The sequence below is a fragment of the Balaenoptera ricei genome, chromosome 17 (assembly GCF_028023285.1).
Source record: "Balaenoptera ricei isolate mBalRic1 chromosome 17, mBalRic1.hap2, whole genome shotgun sequence".
Classification (NCBI taxonomy): Eukaryota; Metazoa; Chordata; class Mammalia; order Artiodactyla; family Balaenopteridae; genus Balaenoptera; species Balaenoptera ricei.
The window spans coordinates 1,028,551-1,054,533 of record NC_082655.1 but is presented as its reverse complement, the minus strand read 5'-3'; the positions used below and the strand labels follow the sequence as shown (position 1 = coordinate 1,054,533).

At 60.9% G+C, this 25,983-nt stretch overlaps 2 protein-coding genes across 5 annotated transcripts in view; one reads left to right on the top strand and one right to left on the bottom strand.

Moving 5' to 3' along the window:
- ZC3H3 (zinc finger CCCH-type containing 3) overlaps window positions 1-10,699 on the bottom strand; it is an 82,509-nt gene extending 71,810 nt beyond the window's left edge. For all 3 annotated transcript variants that reach the window (XM_059902024.1, XM_059902025.1, XM_059902026.1), the window contains exons 1-3: window positions 10,598-10,699; window positions 7,864-9,181; window positions 6,445-6,641 (exon numbers count right to left, since the gene is read on the bottom strand). In XM_059902024.1, the coding sequence (XP_059758007.1) occupies window positions 6,445-6,641; window positions 7,864-9,181; window positions 10,598-10,685 (1,603 nt within the window). In that variant the 5' untranslated portion in view covers window positions 10,686-10,699. The remainder of the gene's footprint in view (window positions 1-6,444; window positions 6,642-7,863; window positions 9,182-10,597) is intronic.
- A 7,845-nt stretch (window positions 10,700-18,544) lies between these two features.
- GSDMD (gasdermin D) lies at window positions 18,545-24,564 on the top strand. 2 transcript variants are annotated; one of them, XR_009498363.1, is made up of 13 exons: window positions 18,600-18,683; window positions 19,730-19,989; window positions 20,175-20,367; window positions 21,018-21,186; window positions 21,336-21,438; window positions 21,696-21,749; window positions 22,061-22,132; window positions 22,257-22,432; window positions 22,548-22,689; window positions 22,786-22,859; window positions 22,991-23,128; window positions 23,638-23,833; window positions 24,298-24,564. XR_009498363.1 is itself a non-coding variant. In XM_059901295.1 (11 exons), the coding sequence occupies exons 2-11, from the start codon at window positions 19,773-19,775 to the stop codon at window positions 23,228-23,230; spliced, it is 1,440 nt and encodes a 479-aa protein (XP_059757278.1). In that variant the 5' UTR covers window positions 18,545-18,683; window positions 19,730-19,772; the 3' UTR covers window positions 23,231-23,377. The 2 variants fall into 2 exon arrangements, 1 of the variants encoding a protein (XP_059757278.1); XM_059901295.1 differs by lacking the exons at window positions 23,638-23,833; window positions 24,298-24,564 and having other exon boundaries at window positions 18,545-18,683; window positions 22,991-23,377.
- Window positions 24,565-25,983: the final 1,419 nt, after the last annotated feature.

Below are 25,983 nucleotides of genomic sequence, written 5' to 3'. Positions count from 1 at the left end.
GGGCCACCCAGGGACTGTGAATCTGAGGGGTACCCAGCCCCCACAGGGCCCTGCTCTGGGGCTTGGTGAGGAACCTGGGTACTGGGTAGGGGGGGAGGCCAGAGGAGGGGTCCAAGGAGGGGCTTACACAAGGAGGGACTCCCTGACTACTTCCTTGGAGAAACTTGGACACAGGGAATGGGTGTCAGTTTCCAACAGACACTCACACTCAGGCCAGGGTGGCAAGGTGGTCCCAGCGCTGGGTGACCCCAGCCAGAGGAGTGTCTCACTGACCACCATGGCCAGGGGTCAGAGACGGGGGGCTGCATGGTGAAGACCGGGCAGGGTCCAAGACCACACCTACCTTTTCTGCCGGTGACCCAGGATGAGTGGCCGCCCACTGCATCCATAAACAGGTGACAGCAGATCCTCCAGACCGCGTGGCTGGCATGGCAGACTAAGGGACGTGTGGGAAGCGCCCGCCACATGCTGGCAAGCTCTGAGCCAGAGGCAGGCGGCTGTGTGAGGCCCGGCTTGAGTGAAAGCCTCGGCAGCGCTCAGATCCACACCTGATGGCACCGTGAACACTGGGCCCTTCCTGTCAACCACAGCCCTGCCGGCACAGCCCTGAGCGACCCACCAGGCCCACACCCCACCCACCGCGCTGGCCACTTGTCTGTGCAGAGGCAGGCGAAGGAGAGGTGGGTGGGCTGTCGCCACACATGCACTGTCCTGGGCAACCCCTGGGAGGCGAGAACGCCACTGCCCGCCCACCCGCCCATGGCTTTTCCTTGGCACCTGACGGCAGACCTCTCCAAGTGACTGAGAGGAATTGCACGGCCTGTTGCTACCAGGAAGCCCCCTAGCCTAGGGCCGAGTGTGCTGGGTGGGCTGCCAGCCCCCAACACCGCAAGCGTCGTGCTGGGTTGGTGTGGACCAGGCAGCACCCTCTCTGCACACACGAAGCCTGTCACCTCAGGGCAGACTGAGTCATGGCGCTGCGCCCACTGTGGCCGGGGGAGAGGAGCCCCGGTGCTGGCCCCGAAGCCCCAGGTCTGCACTGGAAAGCGCACGTCCACACAGCGGGCTGTGACGACTAACTTCCGCAATCGAACGGGTGGCCAATCGGAAACCATTTTTGAGGTTTACGAAAGGTTCTCTTCTCTGCTGCCTTCTCTGGGGTCTGTCGGCCCTGAGGCGGATCAAGTGGGGCCTCTGGCAGCCAAGGTGCGGTTATCCCCCAGGGAGCACGGGGTGGGGTAGGGGTGTCATGTGGGGACCCCCAGGGACCACCTGCCCCACCCCCCAGCCAAAGTCTGACTCTAGGCCCAGGGAACTAGGCGGGAGGGTCAGAGGGCTCGGCCAGAGAGGGCCGGCGGGGGGCAGAGCGGGAGGAGGAGTCAGGCTGGAATCTTCGTAAGGCCAGGTCCCCAAGGCACGAGGCCCCAGGCCTGCTGAACGTGCAGTTTCGAATTCAATTAAAGCAATTATCTGCTGTGTCAAATAAACTGTGTGCAGCATATATCTGGCGGCACTGTACACCTCGGGCTCATTATTCCCTAACTGTTTCCTCCTGTTTACGCGCCCTCAAATTAAACTGCTGATAATATGAGCCAAAATAAAAAATGAGCACACCTTGTCCCGAGAAAATTGATTCTCCCTTCTCCTGAACCGGCGATTGCCAGAGGTTTTATATACTCTGTTCCTGGTGATCATTAGTAATTCAATTTTCTTTTTATTAGCCCCCTTATCTGCTGAGCAATATAGTGGCAGAGCTGACCTCTTTCGCACGGGCAAATGTTTAAAATCTTTTCCCTGATTAATTTTGCCAGTTAAGAAAAAGAGGAGAAATGGCCCGGCTCTTAGCCATCACAATGAATAAAGCTTAATGTTGATTGTGATGGAATTTCTAATGCCAGGGAAATTGACTGAACGCAGCAATTACACTGCAGTAGTAACTCAAGGGAGATGGGATCGCTTTCTCCTGGCCATAGCCTTTGGGTTATTTAAAACAATCCAATTTGCAAGGATAATTATGTATTAGTGTTTTATCTGCCACCTGAAATGAACAGGGGAGTTTCGATACTGGCCCAGCATTAGCAGGTTATTGCTGCAAATTACTTGATATCTGCTTTCTTTCACATAAAGAGGAAATTAGGCAATCAATTACCAGAAAAAGGTGGATGAGGAATAAGAGGGGCAAGTGCGCCCTCTGCTGGCCACGGGGCTGCACAGCCGGCATGAAGTGGGGACCCCAGGTGGGGAAGCCCACCTCTCCCTCCCCCACTCCGCAGCCCTCCTGGCCTCAGCAGCGAGGGAGTCCCAAAGGGGTCAGGTCTGACACGGCTCCAAGAGGAGGGCTGCATCTGGCACTAAAAGTCTGTGTAGGAAACAGGGCAGAGAAGCCTCAAAGCAAGTAGATGCAGAGGCAGCCTCTGCCCCCATTCCCAGGGAGGCCCTGCCAGCGGCCCCTAGGTGGGGTCTGCACTTTCCAGGAGACAGGAGAGCGCGCGCACGCACGCGCGCGCACACACACACACACACACACACCCGCTCGGGCCCACCAAGGGAGGGCAGGCAGGCAGAGCTGGGAAGCGGGGAGCCGGGCAGGCCTTCCGAGAGGAGGGGGCTGGGGGAGCTGTCGGCCCAGGGAAATGACCTCCACCTGTCCCGGCCTCACGATGCCTGCCCAGCACACTCGCCTCCGCCAGCGCAAGCCTCTCCCATGAGCTTCCGGCCATCAAGTCTCGAGGATGAGGACCTCACCCCTCGGCCTGGAGTTCAGTCCTCACCCGCAGTCTCATCCTGGCTGCTGCCCCTCCGGGACCGCTGGACGCTCCTGGGGCCCCGACGCGGCCGCCGTGTGTCCCTGAGCACACCCATGCAGGCCCAGGTGCCTCCACTGTCCCTCAGGGGCTTCCCAACAGAACCCCCTTTTCCTTGCTGTGGCCCAGCACCCTGTCCCATCACCTGGTCCCGCCTGCCCTCTGGCCTCGGCCCCTCCCACCCTCCAGGACACCGGCCACACAGGACCAGTCTCTGCTCCTGGAACCGGCAAAGCTCAGCCTACCTGTGACTTCGCCTGCACAGGTGTGTCCACGCGCCCCTCTGCTCGCGCAGGGCTCGGTTCAGATGGCGCTCCTCAGAGACGCCCCCGCCGCCCACCCTCCCCGCAGCTCCCTGCAACACTGCCGCCTGTTTCCTTTTCCTCAGAGTGCTTCTGCCACCTGAAAGCAACTTTTCTTTTTTTTTTTGGCCGCGCCGTGCAGCCTGTGGGATCTTAGTTCCCCGACCAGGGACTGAAGCCGGGCCCCCAGCAGTGGAAGCCAGCGCTGAGTCCTAACCACTTGACCGACAAGGAATTCCCCCTGAAAGCAACTTTTCAGCCTGTTTACAAGCACCCGAGGGAAGGTTTGTGTCCACTGACGCAGCACGGCCCCAGCACACACACACCCCAGGAGACAGCACACTGCCCTGCACAGACGTGCAGGAGATGGGGAGGGGGGTAGGGGGTGGGGGACAGAGGATGCGTGGGGGGGTGGACAAGGGGCTGAGTGAGGGGAGGTCTTCTGCAAGCCCTTCCCCCAACAGGACCCTCTCCCTCCTCTGCCTCCACCTCTCCCGCAGGGCATTCTGTGCGTGGCTATCACACTGCCTATAACTATGAGCTGATTCATCTGCCTCCTAGTGGAGAGGAGCGTGAAGGCAGGGACTGTGGCAGCCTTCTTGGCAGGCGCCGCAGTCCCCACCTGACAGCCCCAGACCCAGCGGTGCCCGCAGCCTTTCTCACCCTCCCACCGAGTACCACGGCTGCCCTGCCAGCAGGCGGCAGCCGCCACCGTCCCCAGCCTGCACCCAACTCTGCTCTGGGCCTACAAAGGGGCCAGGCTATTCACAAGTGCAGGTGCAGCTCCAGGGAGGACACAAGCCACCTCCTCTCCCACCTGGCCTGGTTATCGAATCTGCAGGCGCAGCGTCTGTGCCCCCGCCAGCCCCTCACCCCTCTGTCCACCCCGCGACCGGGTGAGCATCCCAGAACATCTCTGGCCCATGGCCCTGGGACGCTGCCCACAGGCCCCTACCCAGCTCTCCAGCTTCCCGGCCGCCCCTTGGCCAGTGGTTCCTGCAGCAAGGCTGCTGCCAGGCTGTTCCCGTGCCTGGGGCAGCCCTCACCCCGGCCCCCAAGCTGCACCAGAGCTCTCCGACCTGGAGCCGGGAGAGAGGGCACCCAGGACCACCTGGCCGGCTGGTGGGAAAGCTTGGCTCTGCGAGGAGAGTTCCCGGTGCTACCGCTGCCCACCCGTCTGCAGAGAGCCCCTCGGTCCGTGGGTCCTCAGCCCACAAGACAGGAGGACCTCCTCGACCGCGTGGCGCTCCTTCCCTGGGTTGCCCATGGCACGGGCCAGCAGCAGCCTGCCTTGGGCCTGTCGACCCCCAGACCAGGCTCCTTGGGGGCAGGGGCAGCACAGGCCTGGCAGGGACAAAGTCAAGGCCAGTGCACGTACGTGCATCAGGACTCAGCACCCCTGGGCGGCAGGAAGGGTGCCAAGAGGCCCGGGGCCCTGTCTGCCACAACCATGCCATACTCAACACCTGCCCAGCAGGTGCTCTACACACACACACCTGCTTCCAGGCCCAGCAAGGGGGCCCGACGCCCAGCAGATGCCCACCAGACCCCCCAAGAGCTCTGGTGTCAGGAAGGGCCCGAGAAGGCAGGACAGGGCCTTAGGGCCTTCCCAGCACGCTGCCCCGGCTGGGACACTCCTCCCCCAAGCCACCTCCAACCACATCCGTCAGTCAAGCCTCGCTGAAATACTACCTCCACAAGGGGCCCTACCTGGCCACCCCCTCTCCGTCGCCCCGACACACCCTGCTAATGGCAAGTCACGATGGGAACGTCTCAGCAGCTGGCCAGCTCGAATGCAGGCACCAGAGGGCAGGAGGGACCACCCCTGCCTTGGGTCTCCTGGACCCCCAGCACCTGGACCGCCCACCTCCCACAGCCGGCCCTGAGCACCATCACGGCCTGCACGCTGCCATCCCGCGTGACACCTCATCTGTGGGGACAGATCTGTCTGCAACTTCTCTGCACACCTGACATCTCAGCCGGCTAAGACAACACCGTGACAGAGAGGATCTGAACAGGGGCCATGAGTCCCCACAAAGGCCCAGATGTCCACAGACACCACCTCCTGGCCTCTCTCCCAGCTGCCCCAAGAGGCCACCTGACCCCTCACCTGCCCTCAAGCTCCCTGGGGGCCCCCCCGCCACCAGTCTCTCGAAGCGTGGGGCACCCTCAACTCGTCCTCTCCAGTCAACCCGTGGCAGCCTGACCGCTGGTCACCTTCAACCTCTTCACTCCCAGCCCGTCCTGCAGCCAAGGCCCAACCCCCAGTCCAGCCACCTCGCAGCAACCAGGGGCCGCTAACGGGGCTCCCTCAGCTCTGTCACCTGGCATGACATCCACACTTGCCATGGCACACGGGATACGGCCGAAGGAGGATGGGTGGGAGGCCGGCACCCTCCAGCCTCACTTCCCCACAGCCCTCTCGCTGCCCCGCTCGACCCTCTGCCTGGGACCCCACGGCCCCCCCTCCCACGGCCGGCTCCGCGCAGATGCTCAGCACGGCCCAGGCACCAGCTCCTCCAGAAGCCTTCTTCACAGCCTCCTGGCCAGGCCAAGGACCACGCCCTCAGCTGGGTTCCCCAGGCACCAAGCGTAGCACAGCTGTTAGAGCACAAGGCCCTGGCCGGAGCGCGCGGCGCCGAGCCTGCCGGGCCCCAGACCCTGTCACCTCCAGATCTCACACGGGTCAGTCTAGAAGCCGCTGCCGCACGTTCGCCCCGCAGCTCAGAGGGGCCACCTCAGGACCAGGCACCCAGATGAAGCCTGGCTCTGCAGCCTCCCCAGAGCACCGCCGTCGTGGCAGTGGGGAGCTGGCCTCCTGCGGGGGCCACGCCCACGGCGCTCCCCATCCTGTTCCTGGACTCCAGGGACTCAATAAGCGGGCAAAGCCGACCCCTCCCAGGCCAGCTCAGGCTTCCCGAAGAAAAGGCAGCAGCCAGCAGGGAGGGGAGGGGTAGACCTGCGGCCCAGGAAGCGAGGAAAGGAGGGAGAGGCCCTGGGCGGCACAAGCCATGTCTCCTCCCCCTTCAGGGCTGCGTGGCTGCCACCCTCTCATCCACCTTCCCGCTCCTCCTGCCAAGAGGGACTCAGCTGCACATACACGGAGGGACGCGCTGCAAAGACCACCACATGCCTGCCTGGCAGCATCTCCCCACCCAGAGCGCAGGGCACGGTGCCCGGGTCTCCTCCTCCTCCACTCACTAGCCCAGGCCGCCCACTGCCCGCCAGGCTGAGCGCTCCCGGGCCAGGGCCCAACAGTGCAAGGTGGACGGCGAAGGTGGGTCCCAACAGGGAGCAGAGCCAGCACAGGCCCAGGGAGCCCCTCCTCCTGGTCGTACCTTCCTTGGTGGGGAGGTGGGCCCGGCTAGGAGGCAGGCAGCACAGCCGGTGCCTGCTGACCTGCATCAGGCCCTTGTTGGGCGTCTTCTTCAGCACGGGGCTGCTCTTCCCCCGGAGGGTCTGCCTCCGCCGCAGGCTGAACTGGCTCTTGGCCGCGGCAGCAGGTGGGGGGCTGCTCTTCTTGTCCCCAGGAAGGCTGCAGAGACAAAGAGCAGACAGCTCCTAACAGGTTCCCCCAGCGAGTGGCTCACCTCCCCACCCCTGCCCACCCAGATCCCAGCAACATGGACTCAGCCCCTGGAGGCAGCCCACTTCGCTTTCTCACCTAACCAACCTCAGCAGCCGTCAGAAGGCTGCTCCCCGCCCATCCCCCCCACCCCACCCCCCTCCTCCTCCCCGCCAGGCTCCCAGCCACAACCCTGGAGGATCCCAGAGCCAAGGGAGGCGGAGAGCGCAGGAGAGCAGCCCTCGACCCCCACCCAGTGTTCCACAACCACCTCCTGCACCTCCCCAGGCCAGATGAGCCCCCGCCTGGAGCTGGGGGAGAAGCAAAGCAGGCAGGCTTTGTACGGAGGAGGAGTTGCCCCCAGCCTCGTGACCCCCTCCCCACACTGGCTGAAACAGAGGCCGCTGTCCAGAAAAAGTGAGGAGGGCAGGGAGCCCGAGGGATCCAAGACAGCACCTATTTCGGAGAGCAGGGCCCAAGATCAAGGTCAGACAGCAGGAAGGACCTCTGGAGTGGGACTTGCTGGGAGGACAGCGAGTGTCACCACGTCCGATGGCAGAGGCAGGCCCTCTGCCCTTGCCACTGGCAGCCACCACAATTAAGTCCCTGACCCCAGACGGAGCACTGGGCCACGACCCCGTCCTCGAGCCCCCTCTAGATCCGAGAGGACAGAGGGCGGGGAAGGTGACATGGGTTCAGTGAGGCAGTGACTCACCCTGTCACCCGGCCGTCAAGGGGCAGCCTTCCTCCCCGGTGGAAAGACGACCCCCTCCCGCAGAGACACTGCACCCTGAGTTTGCTTGCCCTGCTCCTGGCCTGGGCACAAACCCTGGGGGCCCAGAACAGGAACCACCCCAGCAGTCTCTGGTCTCTTGCCCACAGGAGAAAGGGTGGGATGCTGCGACCACCTCCACCTGCCCCGCCTGGCTGGGAGCCCCGGGCCAGCCCCCGGCCAGGCTGAGCCCTTTCAACTGTAAGGGACAGCAGTGACCCTGGCCTCATTCCTACTGACTACGGTGACACCACCACAGGCAAAGTCCCGCGCTCAGGCCCCTGCCGCTCAGGCCCTGTCCGGGACGAGGCTTCCCCTCCGCCTCCCACACCCCTGCAGGTGGGCCCTCCCACCCGCTCTGCATACAAGGCAGAGTCTGCCGGGCCAGACGGGACCCTGGGGCGGGGCGGGGACACACACCTAGCACTCCCCCGCCTCCGGATGATCTTGGTGCGGCTCTTCACTTTGTAAGCCGAGAGCGGGGTCTCACTGAAGAGGGGCTTCAAGCTGCTGGGTCCCACTGCTGGTCTGTCCCCTGGGGGGAACCGAGATGGGACTGGGGAGAGCTGGGAGGCATGGTCCTTGCTGCCGGCCTCCGACTGCCAACGGAAGGAGGAGGACGAGGAGGCCGAGGGGCTGGAGGCCTTCCACTTGTACTTGCTCGGGGAGGCCCCAGGCACGGAGGCTGTGGCCGACCTCCTGGGCTTGGCATCCAGGTCGGCTCTGAGCTGCGGCTTCTCCGTTCGTTCCGCTGCAGAAAAGGGGGCCTTGCACACATTCTCCGCCACTGCTCTGGGACTGAGGGCCCTCCGAGGGGCCCGGGGACTCTTCGCCGAGGCAGCCACCCACTTGTAGTCGTTTTTCCGGAACTTGTTGGTTCGACAGGACACCAGCAGCAAGGGCTCCCGGGTCTGCCTGGGTCCAGCAGCAGGTCTAGCTGGGCCGGCCACCAGGCCGGAGGCAGCTGACTGACCTGCATGGCCGGCGTTCGCTCTCCCGTCCCCAAGGAGCTGTGCACCACAGCTGGCCGCAGAGTGCGAGCCCACCTTCCGGCCCTGGGCCGTGCCGCCCCGCTGGGGCAGGCCGGGGGCCACGAAGCGGGCCTTGGCCGCAGCTGCGCTCTCACTGACCGTCCGCCAGGGCTCCGAGGGGCTGCTGCCCACGGCGCTCAGCGACTTCACCAGCCGGGGCTTGCCAGGCTCCTTCCGGCAGACCAGAAGGGGGTCCTCCTCACTGCAGCTCCCCTTGGCTCTTCCTGGCCTCGAGGGCTGCCGCTGCCCACCGGCAGGCTCACCCTCACCTTCCTGAGGCCTGTGGCTGCTCCAGGGGGGATCCCCGTATGCTTCCAAGGAGCCCCGCAGGACCCCTGCAGTGCCAGCTGAGCCCGGCTTTGACGGTGGTTTGACCTTGATGACCATGTTCTGATCCGGACTGAGCTGGACCTGCCTCTCCGGGATGTACTGCTGGGGGTCGGGACCCTGGCTGCCCCCAGCCCCAGGGGGCGGCTGCGCAGCACAGTCGCCGGGTGGGTCCGAGGATCCCAAGGGCCGATTCACAAGGGAGTATTTCTTGCGCCACACGGGCCCATGGTTCGGGGAGAAGCCCCTCCGGCTCAGACGAGGGTAGCGCGCACTGAAGGCCCTGCCGCTGCTGTAAGTGGGCGGCTGCCACTGGGAAGCGGCGGAGGTGCCTGGGGCAGAGGCACTGCCATGGAGGGTTTTGTAGTCATCGATCAGACCTGAGGAGACAGGAGCACAGGCCCCGTTAACCGGAGGGTGAGTAAAATCAGTGAGAATTCCCTGGAGGGGCATCAGCTGACCAGACACCCCGCAGACCCCAGTGGATCCTGCCAGGCCCCAGTGCAGGAGGGGCAGCTGCCAGTGCCTGAGAACCACTGAGAGTCAGCCCAAATGCCCTAGGCCAGTCTTCTCCGTAAGTCTTTTCCCGTCAGTTCTCCTTCAGTCCTATTTCTAGTTGCTTATCCTTAAAATGCACCCCTGTGGCATATTCCCTATCTGCCAGGAATGTTATGCTGGGTTCACAATCCTTTGAGGAGAAGTGTCACTCAGTATGAAGAGACCGGCAAGGCCCTATGCTGTAATGCCTCAAGAGACATGGAGGCCCTCTGGCTTGCCCACAGATAGAAAGAGAGCAGGGCTGCACCTTAATGAGCTCCCTGCCTGGCACACAAGACAGTGAGGGTAAGATAAGTGACACCCCTGGGTACTCCACACTTGACAAGAATGTCACACCATCCTCCCCTGAGGAGAGGAGAGGCCTAATCGTCTGGAATCGCAGTGCAGTGGACCGCCACGGGGCCCTGCCAAGGAAGCCTCTGGACAGCTGTGCCCGTGCAGGTGGGGCCCAGGCCTCGGCTGGAACAACCCAAGCTGTTACAACTCAGCCAACAAGCCCCACAGTTACAACGCTCCCCCACCATATGTCCCGCCCCCAGGCCCAAAGAGAGCCAGGTCCAGACCTGGTGACACCTCAGGGCAGATATGATGGAGGGCCAGGAAGTGCCTGGAAGGTGGGCTCAGCCCACTTGAACTCTCCCCTATACACACTTTCCAAGTCCTTAAGTCTTCTCTTTGTGGGAATAACTTTACAAGGGGAATTTTTTTTTTTTAAGTACAGCAAACCACATTAGATCTAAAAATGGAAAAGTTTGGAAACTGAAGACTGGGGAGTCTAGGCCGGGAATATCAAGGAGAGTGTGGCTGTACGGACGGAAGGAGCGTCAAAACGGGCTGTCCGGGGAAGAAACACACACCTGGCCCCGAGCGGGCTTTGCCACTGTCGGGCGCCGGGAGCGAGGGAGCGCCCAAGGGGCGCCGAGTACGTGCCCGCGCGTGGGGGTGGGGGGGCCCCCTCCCGCCCGCCGGTTACTAAGCGACCGCCCCGCCGCCACCCGCCGCAGCGCCAGAAACGCTCGCACCCTCCGTCGAAACCCGAGCTGGAGGTGACCCAGGCCGGTCGGGGCGCCCCTCCGGGTCCCCTAGACGCAGCCCGACCCCACCTACCTCCCCACCCGACCGGACCTAGCCGCCGAGACCGCGGGCGGAAAGCCACCCCCTTAGGGGAGGCGGGCAGGGGCCCGCTGTGAAGTGAAGGGGAAGAAAGGGACGCGCGACCCGGGCCCGACCCGACCCACCCTGCAGGAGACGGATCTGCCGCCGTAATTGCTCCTTTTCCTCCATCTCCGGAGTCCGCGACGCCAGACGAGGCCCCCGCGACTTCATCGCCGCGCGACCGTTTCCCCGCGGGCTGGGCGGAGCGCGGGGAGGCGCCGAGACTGCGCACTGAGGCGAGGCCTGGGCGACTGCCGGGCCGCGGGGAGCGGGAGCAGGAGAGATGCGCCGTCGCCCTGGCAACGGCTGGAGAGGCGGGGTCACGCATGCGCAGAGCTAGGGGCGGGGGCAACGTCACTACGGAGCGCCGGGAAGTGTACTCACCGCCCGTGTGGAGGGGGGCGCTGCGGCAGGTGGTCACCGCCCTGTAGAGCTCTGGCCGGGTTCTCCGCCAAGAGCTCTCGTTCCCTGCGGGACTGGGCGAGGGGCCGAACCCCAGACCCCACCCCAGCTGCAGCGCAGTTCCTTCCGCGTAGAATTAGGCTCTGGGGGTTCTGCAGGGGCGACCTGGTGGGATGAGGGCCCAAGAGACTCTATTGTTGCGCGGGCCAGGACAGGAGAAGAAACGTCCAAGATCGAAGAGGCCCTACAGAGACGTGTTAAACCTCTGAAAACATGAAAGATTTTGGTGTATCAGTGGAAACAAGTATAAAACCAGGTGTGTAAATCCCTCTATAGAGCTGGGGCGTGTAAAATGGTATGGCCGCTGTGGAAAACAGTCTGGTGTTTCCTCAGAAAGTTAAAAACAGAATTACGGGTTGACCCAGCACTTCCACTTCCGGGTATATACCCTGAAGAAGTGAGAACAGGGACTCAAACATGTGTGCCAATGTTGGATGGAGCATTATTCGCAATAACCAAAAGGTGGAAATAACCCAAGTGTCCATGAGGATGAATGGATAAACAGTGTATATCCGTACAATGGAACAGGATTTAGCCTTGAAAAGGAATGAAGTACTGATCCATGCTACAGCATAAATGAACCTCAGAAACATTATGCTGAATGAAGGAAGCCAGTCACAAAAGGACAAATATGGCAAAATTCCACTTATATGACATAGCTAGAATAGGGAAATTTATAGAGACAGAAAGTAGATCAGAGGTTACCAAGGGCCGAGGGGAGGAGGAATGGGGAATTATTGCTTTTTGGGTAGAGAGTCTATGTTTGGAGCGATGAAAAAGTTTTGGAAACAAGCAGTGGTGAGGGTTGCACAACATTGTGAATGTACTTAATGCCACTGAATTGGACACTTAAAAATGATTATAACAACTTGTATGTATTTACCACAATAAAAAGAAAGTGGACAGAATGTGTCTGCACAGACCTGAAAAATAGGAAATGTTAAAATGTTCTTCGAGCTGAAGGGAAATGATACAATATGGAGACAGATCTACATGAAGAAAGAGGACAGGAAACGAGAAATATGTTAGTAATTTTCTTTTTAATTCTCATTTCTTATTTTCTCTAAAAGACAAATAGATACAGCAAAAATAATAAAAACGTATTGTGGGTTTATAACATATGTACAGGTAAAACATATGCCACCAATGATTCAAGGGGTCACGTGCACTGTGTCTCCTGCAGGTGAGGATGCAGCCCACAGCCTCTTAGGTCAGCACCTGAACCCACCTTAGGGAGGCAGTGTTACTCCACTCAACATACAGCAGTGGGCACCCTGGGATTTCTTTGGCGGAGGTGGCCCCAGGCTAGGAAGACCAGGCAATAGAATGGCCCCTGCACTCAGGCTGTGAGACGGGGTGAGCCACAGGTCGTGCCCCACCAGCTAAACACTGTGTAAGACCCTTAGACCTTGGCAAAACTCTGAGGGCAGGGTAGGGGAGTTCTCGTAGAATGAGGGAATTTCCCACCAGGGATCTTGAAAAGCACTTCTTTGGACTTGCCCTGTCTTGCTTCTCTTGAGAATCCTGCAGCCATCACCTGATGAGTGAGCCAGGGCTGGCCTGATGGAGGATGGACAGCACATGCCTAGTTAATACCACTGACCCTCTTGGCAGCCAGCCGTCTGCCAAACACGTGAGGCTGGTGGTTGCCAGCTAGCCACAAAATCGATGAACCCAGGTGATACCACGTGGAGCAGAGATGAGCCTAAATGTCATAATTTAGGGCACCTCACATAATTATGAGCAAACCAGTGGATGTTTGTGTCACTAGGTTTTGGGGTGATTTATTAGCACAAACTGACGGATTCATGGGTCTAGCACTGAACTTGTCTTCTGTGCCTGACAAGCTCTCTGCTCCTGGACTTCAGTCCTGGGGTGGTGGAGGGGAGAGCCCAGCCACTTGCTGAGAGGAGGCAAGGTTTGTGGGTTTGTCTCCTGGAGTTGTGAAACTGTAAGTGGGATGTAAGTGCTGTCACGATTAAGTCCTTAAAACGGACCTTGACAGTTACACTTAAAACTCTTTGATGGGGGCTTCCCTGGTGGCACAGTGGTTGAGAATCTGCCTGCCAATGCAGGGGACACGGGTTCGAGCCCTGGTCTGGGAGGATCCTGCATGCCGCGGAGCAACTAGGCCCGTGAGCCACAATTACTGAGCCTTCGCGTCTGGAGCCTGTGCTCCGCAACAAGAGAGGCCGCGATAGTGAGAGGCCCGCGCACCGCGATGAAGAGTGGCCCCCTCTTGCCGCAACTAGAGAAAGCCCTCGCACAGAAACGAAGACCCAACACAGCCATAAATAAATAAATAAATAAATAAATAAATAAAATTAAAAAAAAAACAAAACTCTTTGATGTCCATCAAGCTGCCAAAGATTAAACAGTCTGCCTTCAGTGTTTGGGGGTGAAGGGAAGAGACTTCACTATTCACTTTTTGGATGTTGGCACAGCCTTTCTGAAGGGCAATTTGCAACACGTGCCAAGACCCTGAATACCGTTTGAGGAATTTCACTTTTCAGAATCTCCCCAAAAGAGATAATGAAACACGTGAAGGCCTTATGAACAAAAATATCAGGTGCTGGGGGGAAAGGGATGGAGAGGGATAAATTAGGAGTTTGGGATTAGCAGATACAAACTACTATATATAAAACAGATAAACAACAAGGTCTTACTGTATAGCACAGGGAACTGTATTCAATATCCTGTAAAAAACCATAATGGGAAGGAATATGAAAATACATATACATGTATAACTGAATCACTTTTCTGTATACCAAAAACTAACAGAATATTGTAAATCAACTATACTTCAATAAAAATTAAAAATTTTAAAGTCAGGTGCTGAGTTCTTTACACGGAACAAAAATATTGAGCACGTTTATAGCCCATTACAGCATGCCAGGCCCCCCTTTTTTTTTTTTTAAAGCACAGGTCTGTGTTTGTTTATTTATTTATTTATTTATTTTGGCTGTGCAGGCTCTTGGTTGCAGGCTTGTCTCTAGTTGCAGCACGTGGGTTTAGTTGCGTGGCGGCATGTGGGATCTTAGTTCCCCGACCAGGGATCGAACCCGCGTCCCCCGCGTTGGTAAGGCAGATTCTTAACCAGTGGACCAGCAAGAAAGTCCCTAGGCCCCATTCTAGCGTTAACACATATTAATGCATTGAGTCTTCACAACAACCCTGTCATTTCCGTCTTAAGGATGAGGAGACCAACACAAAGGGGGTCAATGTCCCATCCCAAATCACGGTAGCCTCACCCTCCCCAGACTCCTGCGCATCCTGGGCCAACTACTTCCTGGCCATCTCTCTCCTCCAGAGGTCTCTTCTTGCTGGCTGCCCACTCTCCGAGTGATCTCTTCTCTGCCAGTCTTCTCTCTTCCCCGCAGTGGACCTTCCCGTAGGGCTGCCCAGGTGCAGGTCTGGGGCCATAAAAAGGACTCCATTACTGGCATTCAGCAAACAAGTGCTGAGGAACAGACATCCCTGTTGCTGGAAGGTCATTTCCATGGACTTCTCCCTCTCTCCCCTCACAGGGGAGTTGTCTCCCACCGCCACCCCTCACCTCCCTCTGCTCTCCTCCCTTCTCCCACACCCAGCTTCCTGCTCTTTTCACCACCCTAGCCCAAGCAGCGTTCCTGAGCTGCAAGCTGTTCCCCTGGCCACCCCACCCACGTCTGCCCTTGGCCTTGGACACCCCCCTTCTCTCCAGCCCCAGCACAGAAGACTACCCCAGGCACCAGCCTCTCTGAAGGGCGTGGGAGAGTAGTAAAGGGAAAGCAATGCAGCTGTACCGAATGCACTTTTACCAGGGCACGAGCACAAAATGTCAAATCCTTCCTGAACTTGTTACCTGTCTCCTGGCTCTATGGCCTGCAAAAGTGTCTGCATCCCCCCTCCACCAACCCAGCCTGCACCTCCCTTGGGGAATGTCCCCCTCCTGCCATCTCCTTCCCTCCAGGAGGTCTGCGTGCGATGGGAGTCAGGCACCCTGACTCACCGGGCCCTCACGTGGGAACAGGTGGTTGGCCGGCTGGGACCGCTACCCCGTGGATGCCCCCTCGCCTTTTATCCCAGAGGGAGAGAGGCAGGAAGTGAGTGTAGACGAGAACTGCCATTGAGGGCTCTGTGGGTCCCTCCTTCATCCCAGCCTCCAATCCCCCACTTGACCCTCCACCCTCACGGCAGAGCATGAGCCTCAGAACCAGATCCTTTCGGGAGAAAAGTTGATTAATCTACCGTTTCCTAGATGGCAGCATTTCCACGAGGCTCTCAGGGACTACGGTGGATGGATGGTGTGACTCTCACCACCACAATTTCCCACATGCCCTAGTACTGGGCAAACCTGCCTAGGTGGACGAGACACCACCACCCCCAGCCCAGCAAAGCCTGGATCCCAGCAGTAAGAGCCTCCTGCAGCTGGGGCAAAGTGAAGTGAGGCTCGGAGCGTCGGAAACAAGAGCAATAGGGCCGCTTCCCTCTGCAGAGGACCGGTTGGAGTGGGGCAGGGTTCTGAGCCGCTCCCCCGACCCCTGTCAGCAGAAAGTGCCGGGAGCCAGGCAGGATGCCGCAGGCCTCCGGACAGAGGACCAAAAGGAAACAAGACGGGAGGGCCGTGCGGGGGAGGGGCGGCTGGAGGCGGGGCGTGGGCAGAGCGAACCGCTAGTCACCCGCGCCGGCCCCCAGGACGCACCGTGAGCCTCCGCTGATCCCGACCTGCGGGGGGCAGTTTCCCCGCCTGCCCCCCCAGGTTCTGCCGCCCCTTCCTGCGGCCTACGCCCCTCCTGACTCCCGGGGCGCCCCTGGATCCGAGACCGCCCTGCTCTGGGGCCTCGCCGTCGCCCAGCGATCCGCCGAGCGTTGATTGAGCGCCTGCTGGACAGGCCCTGCTGACCGGCGGTCCGAGCCGCCGCCGAGGGTCCGGGCCAGCAACGGGGGCGGGGGCGGCGAGCGGGAGGGAGGCCCCGCGGGGACTCAACTCTCAAAGGAAAGGACTCCTGGGACTTCAGTGCGTCTGGCACCCTCTCGGCCCCCGCTCCGCGTTCGTTCACTCCCGGCCGAGCGGCTCTCGGGCACACGGCGCCCTCCGGGGCGCCTCTTGCCCGCGCGGGCTCCTGGGGGCGCGGCGGCGCGGGCCGCGGGCCGCGGCTGCCGACATCCTGGGCGCCGACTTCCGGCACCCTGGGAACCCCCAAAGTGTCACTGGGAGGCGGGCACAGGGTGGAGCCAGCCCCCCGGGCTGCACCACCCACATCGCGGACCCAGATGAGCCCGAGGCCCGCAGCTCCCCCTACCCCTCCCCAGACCCTGGCCGTCCCTGATGCCCGATGGCCGGGGCTGGGTGGGTTCCTCAGGCCGACTACCCCCTAGCCCCGTCTCATGCGGTCCTGGCCTCCACTGTCCCTTCCTGGAGGCCCTGCCTGGACGCCCTCAGGCCTCCTCTCCCTAAGCCCACTCTCCCATGTCCTCTGAGGTATCCCAACTGCTGCCTCCAAAGGGCTGTCCTGGTTATCTCCTGGGTCTTACGACCTTTCTTCCTCCCAGGGGCTCGGCCCTCCCAGGGCAGAGGCTGTGGCCTCCTCTGCCCAGTTCCCAGCAGTGCCTGGCCGGGCCTGCCCCACACCGGGGAGGGGGGGGGGGCATCGGGTTGCCGTGAGCTTCCTCTTCCTTAGAACTCTCCCAGAGGTGCTGACCCTTCCCCGCACACAGCCAGAAGCCCCCTCCCAGGCTCCCATCCCTGGTCACGGTTCTCCCCCCAAGGGCGCGGTGTCCTAGCTGGCTCTGGACCCCCAGGGTCTGCCCAGACGTTGCCCAGGGAGGCCTCACCCCCACCCCATATCACAGAGTGGCTGTGAGGAAGATGGGAGGTTGCCCCAGACCTCCTGGCCCTGGAAATGTCCGGGTGCTCCCCAGCCCTCCAAACGGGGTAGAGGGAGGGGGTGCAGGGCCAGCCCCGCCCACCTTCCTTCTGCTTTTTCTCCCCAGTGGACTCACTTCCTGTCCTCTCAGGCTGACTCTGCCCTCAGGAGCCTAGTGACACAACCACTCACCAAGCCCAGTGCCTCTTGTTTAGGTAATTGCCAAAGAACTGAGCGTGTGAACGAGGAGTTGCTGCAGCAATGCCCTGTCCACGCTTCACTCAGCCCCGGGTCACTGCAACATTCCAAAACACACACCCCAGGAAGTCACTTTCCCTGCACTGGCATCGGGGCCGCTGCCAGCGGCTCTACCTGGAGGGGCCCTTGTCCCGTTCACGGCCAGAGCCCTCATCTGCAGGAGCACATGGCACCAGGTGCTGATAAACACTCGTGGCTCGAATGAATGCATGCGGCGGAGCCTGCGGGGTGAGTCTCAGGCCAGCCAACTGGCAGGGGCCCTGGTGCGGGCTCCAGAGTGTCATAGGGCCCAGAGGCAGGATGTGGCGGTGGAGTGGTGGAGAAAAGGGGACACGGGGCTCCTGGCTGCCTTGCACTGGACATGATCCGCAAGCAGCCCAGGAGACTAAGGGTGTTGAGAACCTGAGACAGGCCTGGATGTTGTTACTTGGCTTCAGGTTTTCAAAGTAACAGCTTTATTGAGATATAATTCACATACCATACAATTCACCCATTAAAAGTGTAAAACTCTGGGGTTTTTAGCATATTCAGAGTTGTGCAATCATCACCACAATCGACTTGAGAACATTTCCATCTCCCCAAAAGAGGCTGTGTCACTCCCCATCCCTCTCCCCCCAGCACCTGGCAACTACTAATATGCTTTCTGTCCCTACGGATTTGCCTGTTCTAAACAATTTGCATACATGAATCACGTGAGATATTGTCTTTCATGTCTGCCTTCTTTCACTTGGCATAATGTTTTGAGGTCCACCTACATTGTGCCGTGAGTCACAACTTCATTCCCTTGTATGACCGAGCACCACACCATCGTGTGTCTCCCATCGTATGCACTGACCACATTCTGTCTGTGCTTCCACAGACCGACATTTGCGGTGCTTCTGCGTTTTGGCTGTTAACAATAATGTTGTGGGAACATCCATGTGCAGGTTTTTACGTGAACATATGTTTTCACTTCTCTTGAATACACACCTAGCAGTGGAATGAATGAGATCTAATGGTAATTCTCTGTTTAACTTTTTGAGGAACTGCCAGACTGTTTTGCACGGCCGCAGCTGCATCCTTTTACGTTCCCAGTAGTGTGTGAGGCTCCAGTTTCCCCCCATCTTCCCGAACACTTGTTACTTCCCATTTATACAGTCATCTACGGGGTGTGAAGCTGCATCTTACTGTGGTTTGATTTGCAGTCCCCTGACAGCTAATGGTGTGAGCATCTTTTTGTGCGCTTGTTGGCCATTTGTAGCAATACATTTTCTTTGAGGAAATGTCCCTTCAGACCCTTTGCCGTGGCCCAGAGTTTCCAGAGAGAAGGACTGAAGAAGTGCCCAGCAGTTGGTCCCCAGCAGTTCGAGGCAGCAGCGGGTGGGGCACGAGCTGGCGCACCCTGACCCTCCCCTACCCACCCCCGGGCTGCGGGGCGGGCTCACATGGGGTGTTTCCGGACTGTCGCTGCGCCAGGCCGGCTGAGGTTTCACTTTTGGATCTGGGGACCTTTGGGCTGTGTGCTCGCTCGGCAGCTCCGGGGCAGAGCCCTCCGATTCCAGCCAGCAGAGCGGCCTGGCTTCAGCTTTGTGGGCGCGGGCACGCAACAGTCACGGTCACGGTGAGCTGCTCCCTGCCCCTGCGCGCCGCACCCCACTGCCTGCCCTGGCTCCGGGGTGGGGCTCTCCCTAGTGCTGGGTGGGGGGAGGCCAGCTCCCCTGGGTGGAGACCTGGTATGGGCACCCTTCTGCGGCTTCCCCAAGCCCCCCAGGACTCGCAATCCCAGGCCGGCTTGGGGAAGCCCCAGGCCTCTGGGAAGGGGGTGTCCTCCCCAGCCCGGCTAGTTTGGGCTTAACTCCTGGTAGGCCCTCTAGGTGCTCCTTGGCCCACTCTCAGACTTCAGACCAGCCCTGAAGCTCAGAGGCTTCCTAAGGGCTGGCCCCCGTGACTGGAGCCCAGATGTCCTGGGTCCTGAGTCAGGCCCACATTGGCTTCTGACCCCTGAAGACAGACTAGTGGCTCATGGAGCTTTGGGCGCAGAGAAAGCCCTGGAGGACACGTCTAGGAGCTGGGGACACTTTGGCTGGGCCTGGCTGTGGGCCTTTGCACCAACTGCCCAGGAAGTGATGGCTTCTGTTTCCTCCCCTGCCCTCTGAACACCTCAGCCAGGGGGTCAGCTGCTACAGCAGACAGAACAGTGGCCTGGGGTCACTCCAAGGTCCCAGCCTTGCCCTGCCCTTCCTCAGTGGCTGCTTTTCATGAGCAGCCCTAAGCCTTGTTGAAGTGACAAAGTGACAAGAGGCCTTGGTGGGTGGCCAGGGCTGCCCCCCTACCCCCGCCCCAAGCGCTGAGTCCCAGGGCTTTCTTGGGCTTCACGTGGGCACTCTGATCACAGAACAGATGGTGTGCATGGCCTGAGTCCCACTGAGGGCTGTGAATGACGTCCCACCCTGGAGGTGCTCATGGCCCCTTGGAGAGGCGGATGAGTGGATGGCAGGGTGCACTTCTGCTTGTTTTCGTGTTGGGTGATAGTCAGCAGCAAGCGCTTTCTGCCAGTCAGAGCACCCCAGGACTAGCCAAGCAGGGTTGCTTTGGAGGGAAAGAGCTCCCCATCACTGGAGACGTCCAAGTACCTACCTTCCCCCTCTTCCGCCCACCCTCTTCCAGTCCTGCGGGTGCAAGGCCTGACCCAGTTGCCCGCCTCAGGAGCATGGCATCGGCCTTTGCGAGGGTGGTCAAGAGCGTGGTCCGGGAGCTGGACCACAGTGGAGAGCTCACCCCTGTGGACAGCCTGCAGAGCTCCACCAGCTTCCAGCTCTACTGCCTTTTGGGCAGGAGGTCCTCGAGTTCACGGTTCTGGAGACACCGCTACACACGTGTCAACCTGTCCATCAGGGACATCCTGGAGCCCGACGCCCCCGAGCCAGGTACCCCGCTTGGCACTGAGTCAGAGCCACGGGTCGGGTGGGGGGAGGAGTGGGCAGGCCCGCTGCCACCTGCTCTGGGCCTCTGGGCTCTCTGCTTCCGGGGGCAGGCGCTTTTCAGAGGCCCCTCCGCCCGGGCGGACAGGCGACGGCTGGTGGGCCGGGCCTCAGCTCTGGTCTTGCTGCAGCTGTGGAGCATGGCGGCACCTTCCGTTTCCACGACGCTGTGGACGGGCAGCTGCAGGGCAGCGTGGAGCTGGCGGCCCCAGGACAGGGGAAGCTGTCAGGTGGGGCCGCGGTGTCGGGCAGCTCCAGCACCTCGATGCACGTGTGCATGCTGCGAGTGGCCCCCAACACCTGGGAAGCCATGCATCGGGAGAGGTGAGCCCCGGGGTGGCGGGGCCCTGCTGAAACTGGGCAGCCTCTGGGTCAGGACCTCGGGGCATCAGGAGTCACAGGGGGTCTCTGCCAGGCTGAGGGAAGTCCCAGAGGCAGGGGCGTGCTGGGACCAGTGGGCAGGGAAGGAGGCTGCAGAGGTCCTGCGGGCCAGGGTGGCCAGGCAGGGCCCTAGGGTCAGGGGTCAGACCAAGTCCCACTGCGAGGAGGCTGGGCTGCTGGGGTGGAGCCGACACAGGGACCCTGGTGAGAAGGACCATTAGCTCAGAGCGGAGACATGAGATTTGAACCCGGGGAGCGGCAGGGAGTGGAGGGAGACAGCAGCCAGGTGAGCGACCGGCCAAAGGGGTGGGCCCCTCCAGAGGTCTTCAGGTGTCCGCCTGTCCCCGCTGGAACTTGTCTTTTCTTCCTGCACCCCAGCCACTCACAAACATTGTCGGGAGCACCAGGGAGAGAATGATGGGTACCCCGTGCCTGGGCATCCACAGAGCTCTTGGTCTCCTCGGCCGTGTCACCGCCCCCACCCCCCATGGCCACAAAGGCTGAGGTCCAAGGGAGGGAAGCCCGTCCCGTGGCAGGGGGAGGGGAGGGCAGGTTGCACCCCTGCGAGCTTCCCATTGGTCTGCTCACCACAGGCGCTTGCGGCAGCCTGAGCACAAAATCCTGCAACAGCTGCGGAATCGTGGGGATGACGTGTTCGTCGTGACCGAGGTGCTGCAGACACAGAAGGAGGTGGAAGTCACCCGGACCCAAAAGCAGGAGGGCTCAGGCCAGTTTGCACTTCCGGGAGCCATGTGCCTGCAGGTGTGCGGCATAGGTCCTGCAGTGGGCTCGGGCTGGGGAGGCAGGAGGGCAGTGTCCCCAGGCAGTGGGGTAGACCCCTGCCACCAGCACCCTGTTACATCTGGCCCCATAACCCAGAGCCCAGTCCTGAGCCCATATCCATCCCTCAGGGCAGAGGCGAGGGCCACCTGAGCCAGAAGAAGATGGTCACTATCCCCTCGGGCAGCATCCTCGCATTTCGGGTGGCCCAGCTGGTTATTGGCTCTGACTGGGGTGAGCCAGGATCAGGGTGACTTCTGGGGCCCAGACTCCTTGGCAGAGAGGCAAAGAGGCCTGGAAGAGCCACCAGGGGTCACTGGGGGCATCTGGTTGCATAACCTCATGGGTTGGGGTGGCCGAGGGTCCCTTGCTCTGGCATTTGGGAGGTTGGGGCACAAAGGGGGTGCTGCGCAGGGGCCCCCAGCTTGGGAGGGAGATGCCAGGCGCTCCGCCAACCTGCTTGCCCACCTCTGCTCCCGCCTGGCTGCCAGACATCCTCTTCTTCCCGGACAAGAAGCAGACGACCTTCAGGCCACAGCAGCAAGGTGAGGCCTGCGGACCTGGGCAATGGGACGAGCTGATGAGGCATTGTCCTGCCCAGCACAGCACAGCACAGCCAGGGGACGCACGCACGCACGCAGACACACACACACACACACACACACGCACGGTGACACGGTGACAGGCTGACACCAGCCTGGTTAGACCTTGCTCCCTGTCCTGGGCTGCCAGTACTGGGGCGGTGGTGACAGGCTGTGAGGGCCGAGGGGAGGCCTCAGCCCTCTCTGGTTCGGGGACCCACCCCTGCACTGACCAGCCCTGCCTCGTCCAGGCTACAGGCCCTCCTACATTGCAGGTGGCCAGCTGCCGTGGTCCTCCTGCCTCACCTCCATAAGGTTCCTCGCTGTCCGCTTAAAGTTCCTGTCGGGTCAGTACCTTCTTGGCCACCCCCCTGGTGGGCTCCCCTTCTGCCCCACTGTGGTCTGCCCTCCGTAACCAGGGCTCCCCGGGGCCGTGTGGGCACCTGGGCAATGGCAGCCCTGTCCCCACAGACGGGCCCGTGGAGGACCGGTTGGCGACCACCGAAGACTTCCAGGGCCTGCAGGCAGAAGTGGGGGCCTGGGCCGTGGGCCTGGAGGGCTTGTCCAAGGAGCCTTGTGGGCAGCTGCTGGGGGCCCTCAGGCAGGTGCTGCGGGACGAGGCTGCCCTGCAAGCCCTGGATGAGTCGGTGAGCGAGCTGGGTGGGGCGTGCTGGGCGAGCTGGGGAGGGAGGGGTGGGCGGAGCTGGTGCCTGCGCCCCGCCCCCCCCCACTCACCCGCCCGCCCCATGCCCTTACCCCCAGCTGGAGCACGGCCTGCGTGGAGGGCTTTTGGAGCCTCGGGATGGTCCGGTGGGTGCTGTCCTCCAGTGCCTGGTGTTCTCCTCCAGAAGGCTGGAAGAGGAACTTGCCGGCCCCGTCTTCTACCTGCTGCAAGCTCTAGCTGGTGAGGGGCTCCGGGGGTGAGGCAGGTAGGGAGCAGGAATGTGGGCTTCCCTAGCTGGCCTTCCGGAACCCCCTCTCACACAAGGTCTCTCCCCAGTGCTGAGTGCAACCCAGCACGTGCTGCTGGCTGAGGTGCTGGAGATGGGGGCCCTGTCGGGGGCGTTCAAACTGGTGAGAGGGCCCAGCTTGTAGGGGAGGGGCTGTGCCGGAGGTGCGGACCCAGTGCATCTGGGATCGGGTGGTGTGGGTGGTGCCAGAAGCCTGGGGGCCCCCTCTGACAACCTCCCACCCTGTTCTGCCAGGTGGAGAGCCTTTTGGAGCAGAGCACCCCATGGCAGGAGCGCAGGGCCGTGTCCCTGCCGCCCGAGCTCCTGGGGAGCAGCTGGGACTCAGAGGCACCCACCTGGGTCCTGCTGGAGGAGTGCGGCCTTGAGCCACAGGTGGGCGCCCCCCAGGTGTGCTGGAAACCGGAGGCCCAGGGCTGTGCGTATGCGCTTTACGCCTGCCTGGCTCTGCTATTCAGGCTGAGCCGGCTCTGCTAGCCTGCAGTCCGCCCGCAGGGCAGCTCTCTAGTCGGGGCAGAGCTCATGCCCACCTAGCTGCCTGGAGCCACACCCAGCCATGTGGGCAGCTCACCACAAGGCCTGGGAGTTGAGGAAAGCCAATAAATGTGATGAACAAAGGGAAAATGCTCACTGAGCTTTTGAGGGGCCCTATGTCAGGGGTCGGGGCAGCGATGGGGATGGTGCCTCCGCATGAGGAGGGACCGGGGGGCTGAGAGCAGGCATCTCTCCCGTGGGGCTGAGGGGGCGCTCCCTGTGCTGCACCTGACCACTCCGGAGCGAGCAGCCACGTGGCCGGGCTCCTGGCCCCCTCCCCCAGCAGGCTGGCCTGGAAAGAACGGGACAGGGCGATTCCAGCCCTCAGGATGGTTCTCTGTCTGCCTCAGGGAACTTGAGAACGTACTGATGCAGGTAGCGGGGGCCCGTTCTTGCCCTCCGGGGCTGCAGAGAGGACAGAGAAAAGGTGTACTGACAAGCAGACAGATCTGCACTCCTGGGGCTGCACTGGGGCCCCAGGGAAGTGACCCGAACCAGAGAAACTGGCCTTTGGGGTGTGTCTCATCCAAATTAATTCGCTCAAAGGTAAGTCTCTCGAGAGGAGGCCTCCGGGCCCCTGAGCCGCAGTCCCTGGGCCCCCGGAGGGCTCAGAGCCTCCCTGGACCAGAGAGCCTGAGCTCCCTGGGTTGGGGGGGGCGGGGGTGGAATGGCCCCACGTGCAAGGAGAGATAGTAACTGATTCAGCCAGGAAGTTATTCTCATCTTGGAGCTTGAACAGCCAGGAGAAATTTGCCTCTCCCCGTGGGAGCCAGTCTGCCATCCTCCGCTTGGCGGAAGGCGGGGGAAGCCGCGCTCCCCTCCTGTCAGGCTCACCGCTGCCCTGCAGCCTCAGGACTGGCTAAAGAGAAGGGATGGTCGGCCCAGCTGTGGCTGGGACACTAACCCCCGAGAATACTCAGGATCAAGGCCAACAGTAAAATTAATATTAAAACAGAGGGTTCGGGACTTCCCTGGTGGCACAGTGGTTAAGAATCCGCCTGCCAATGCAGGCGACGTGGGTTCGAGCCCTGGTCTGGGAAGATCCCACGTGCCGCAGAGCAACGAAGCCCGTGTGCCACAACTACTGAGCCTGAGCTCTAGAGCCCGTGAGCCACAACTACTGAGCCCGCGTGCCACAACTACTGAAGCCCGCGTGCCTAGAGCCCGTGCTCCGCAACAAAGAGAAGCCACCACAATGAGAAGCCCGCGCACCACAACGAAGACCCAACGCAGCCAAAAATAAATAAATAAATAAATAAATTTATAATAAAAAAAAACACAGAGCGTTCCCCAAACATCCCAGATCCCGGTACGGAAACTGCTAGAAGGGACCTCCCTGATGGTCCAGTGGGTAAGACTCTGTGCTCCCAATGCAGGGGGCCCGGGTTCGATCCCTGGTTGGGGAACCAGATCCTGCATGCATGCCACAGCTAAAGAGCCCACATGCTGCAACCAAGAGCCCTCATGCCTCAGCTAAAAGATCCTACATGCCGTGACAAAGATCCCGTGTGCCGAACTAAGACCTGGCGCAGCCTAAATAAATAAATAAATGTTTAAAAAAACAAAAAGAAACCCCTAGAAATCTACCCCTCACACAGGGAGAGGAGAAGCTGGACGCCTCTCAAGCCTGTTTGTGTTCACCAGGGCCCACGCCCCTCCTTTGGGAACCTCATTAGGGGGACTTGAAAGGCAAAACCAAGGGGAACAGGACTGGAACAGCTTAGGCCTTAGAAATCCAGGCGATAAGTTAGGTCCTGGTCAGCCCCTCCCAGGCCCCCTTTGGAGGTTCTGACTATTGGCCCTCAGGTTCCAGGACCACCAGTGCCCTGAGATTTCCAGTGAGAGCTCATTTGAGAGTATCTGAGCATGAAGACCAAGTCAGGGGGGCCTTCTGTGGAAAGGAGCGCACCCGGATCCTAGCCCCATGGTGGGAGATGGGCTCTCTGCAGGCAGATCTGATGGACCTGGTCAGCCTGGACACTCACAGACCAGCGATGCTCACCTGGGAGCAGGGCTATGGCAGCACTGATCCACCTGGAGCCTCCCTGAGGATCCCAGCAGAGAAATCCCCGAGAAGGGTCACACTCCCAGGACAAAGCAACAGGCTCTAAGTGAACCTAACACCTGGCAAGCAGGGAGTCTAGCAGGGCTTCCGGCGATGGGGCAGGGGACCACGGCAAGGCAGGTGCACGCAAGACTGTGAGCAGGCAGGTGCATCATGCAAGAGAAGCCTGCACTCCAAGTGGCCTGCTACAGGGAGGAGTACGGACTCCCAGGCCTAAGAAGCCCAGGCATCACGGAGGCGTCGCGAGAAGAGGCGGGGTGCTGCCTGCCCGAGCCCTCATCTGAGGCTGGGCTCTCCTTTCCAGTGGGCATCACTGTGGGGTTTGCCGCTAGCCTGCCCAGCTGTGCTCTGCAGTGGGACAAGCGTGTGCCTGGTGGGGGAAATGGGCATCAAATGCCCACCCAGCTTCTGGCTCCTGGGCTGCAAGCAGTGGGGGCCAGGCTTGCTTCTGCCCATGGGGGCTGCCACTGAGGTCCACCAGGCTCCTGCTGAGCCCAGGCACAGACCCAGACCAAGTCAGGCGGCTGTGAGGATACTCCTCGTGGACCCCGCCTGCAGCCGTGGAAGCTGAGGAGGGACCCCCACACCTGGGAGCTGGAGCCTCCTTGATGGGTGACAGGCTGAAGAACCC

Coding starts and splice junctions, on each gene's coding strand:
- GSDMD (XM_059901295.1), top strand. CDS start 19,773: ATGGCATCGGCCTTTGCGAGGGTGGTCAAGAGCGTGGTCCGGGAGCTG. Junction 19,990..20,174: donor GCCCGACGCCCCCGAGCCAG/GTACCCCGCTTG, acceptor GTCTTGCTGCAG/CTGTGGAGCATGGCGGCACC. Junction 21,750..22,060: donor CTTCAGGCCACAGCAGCAAG/GTGAGGCCTGCG, acceptor CCTACATTGCAG/GTGGCCAGCTGCCGTGGTCC.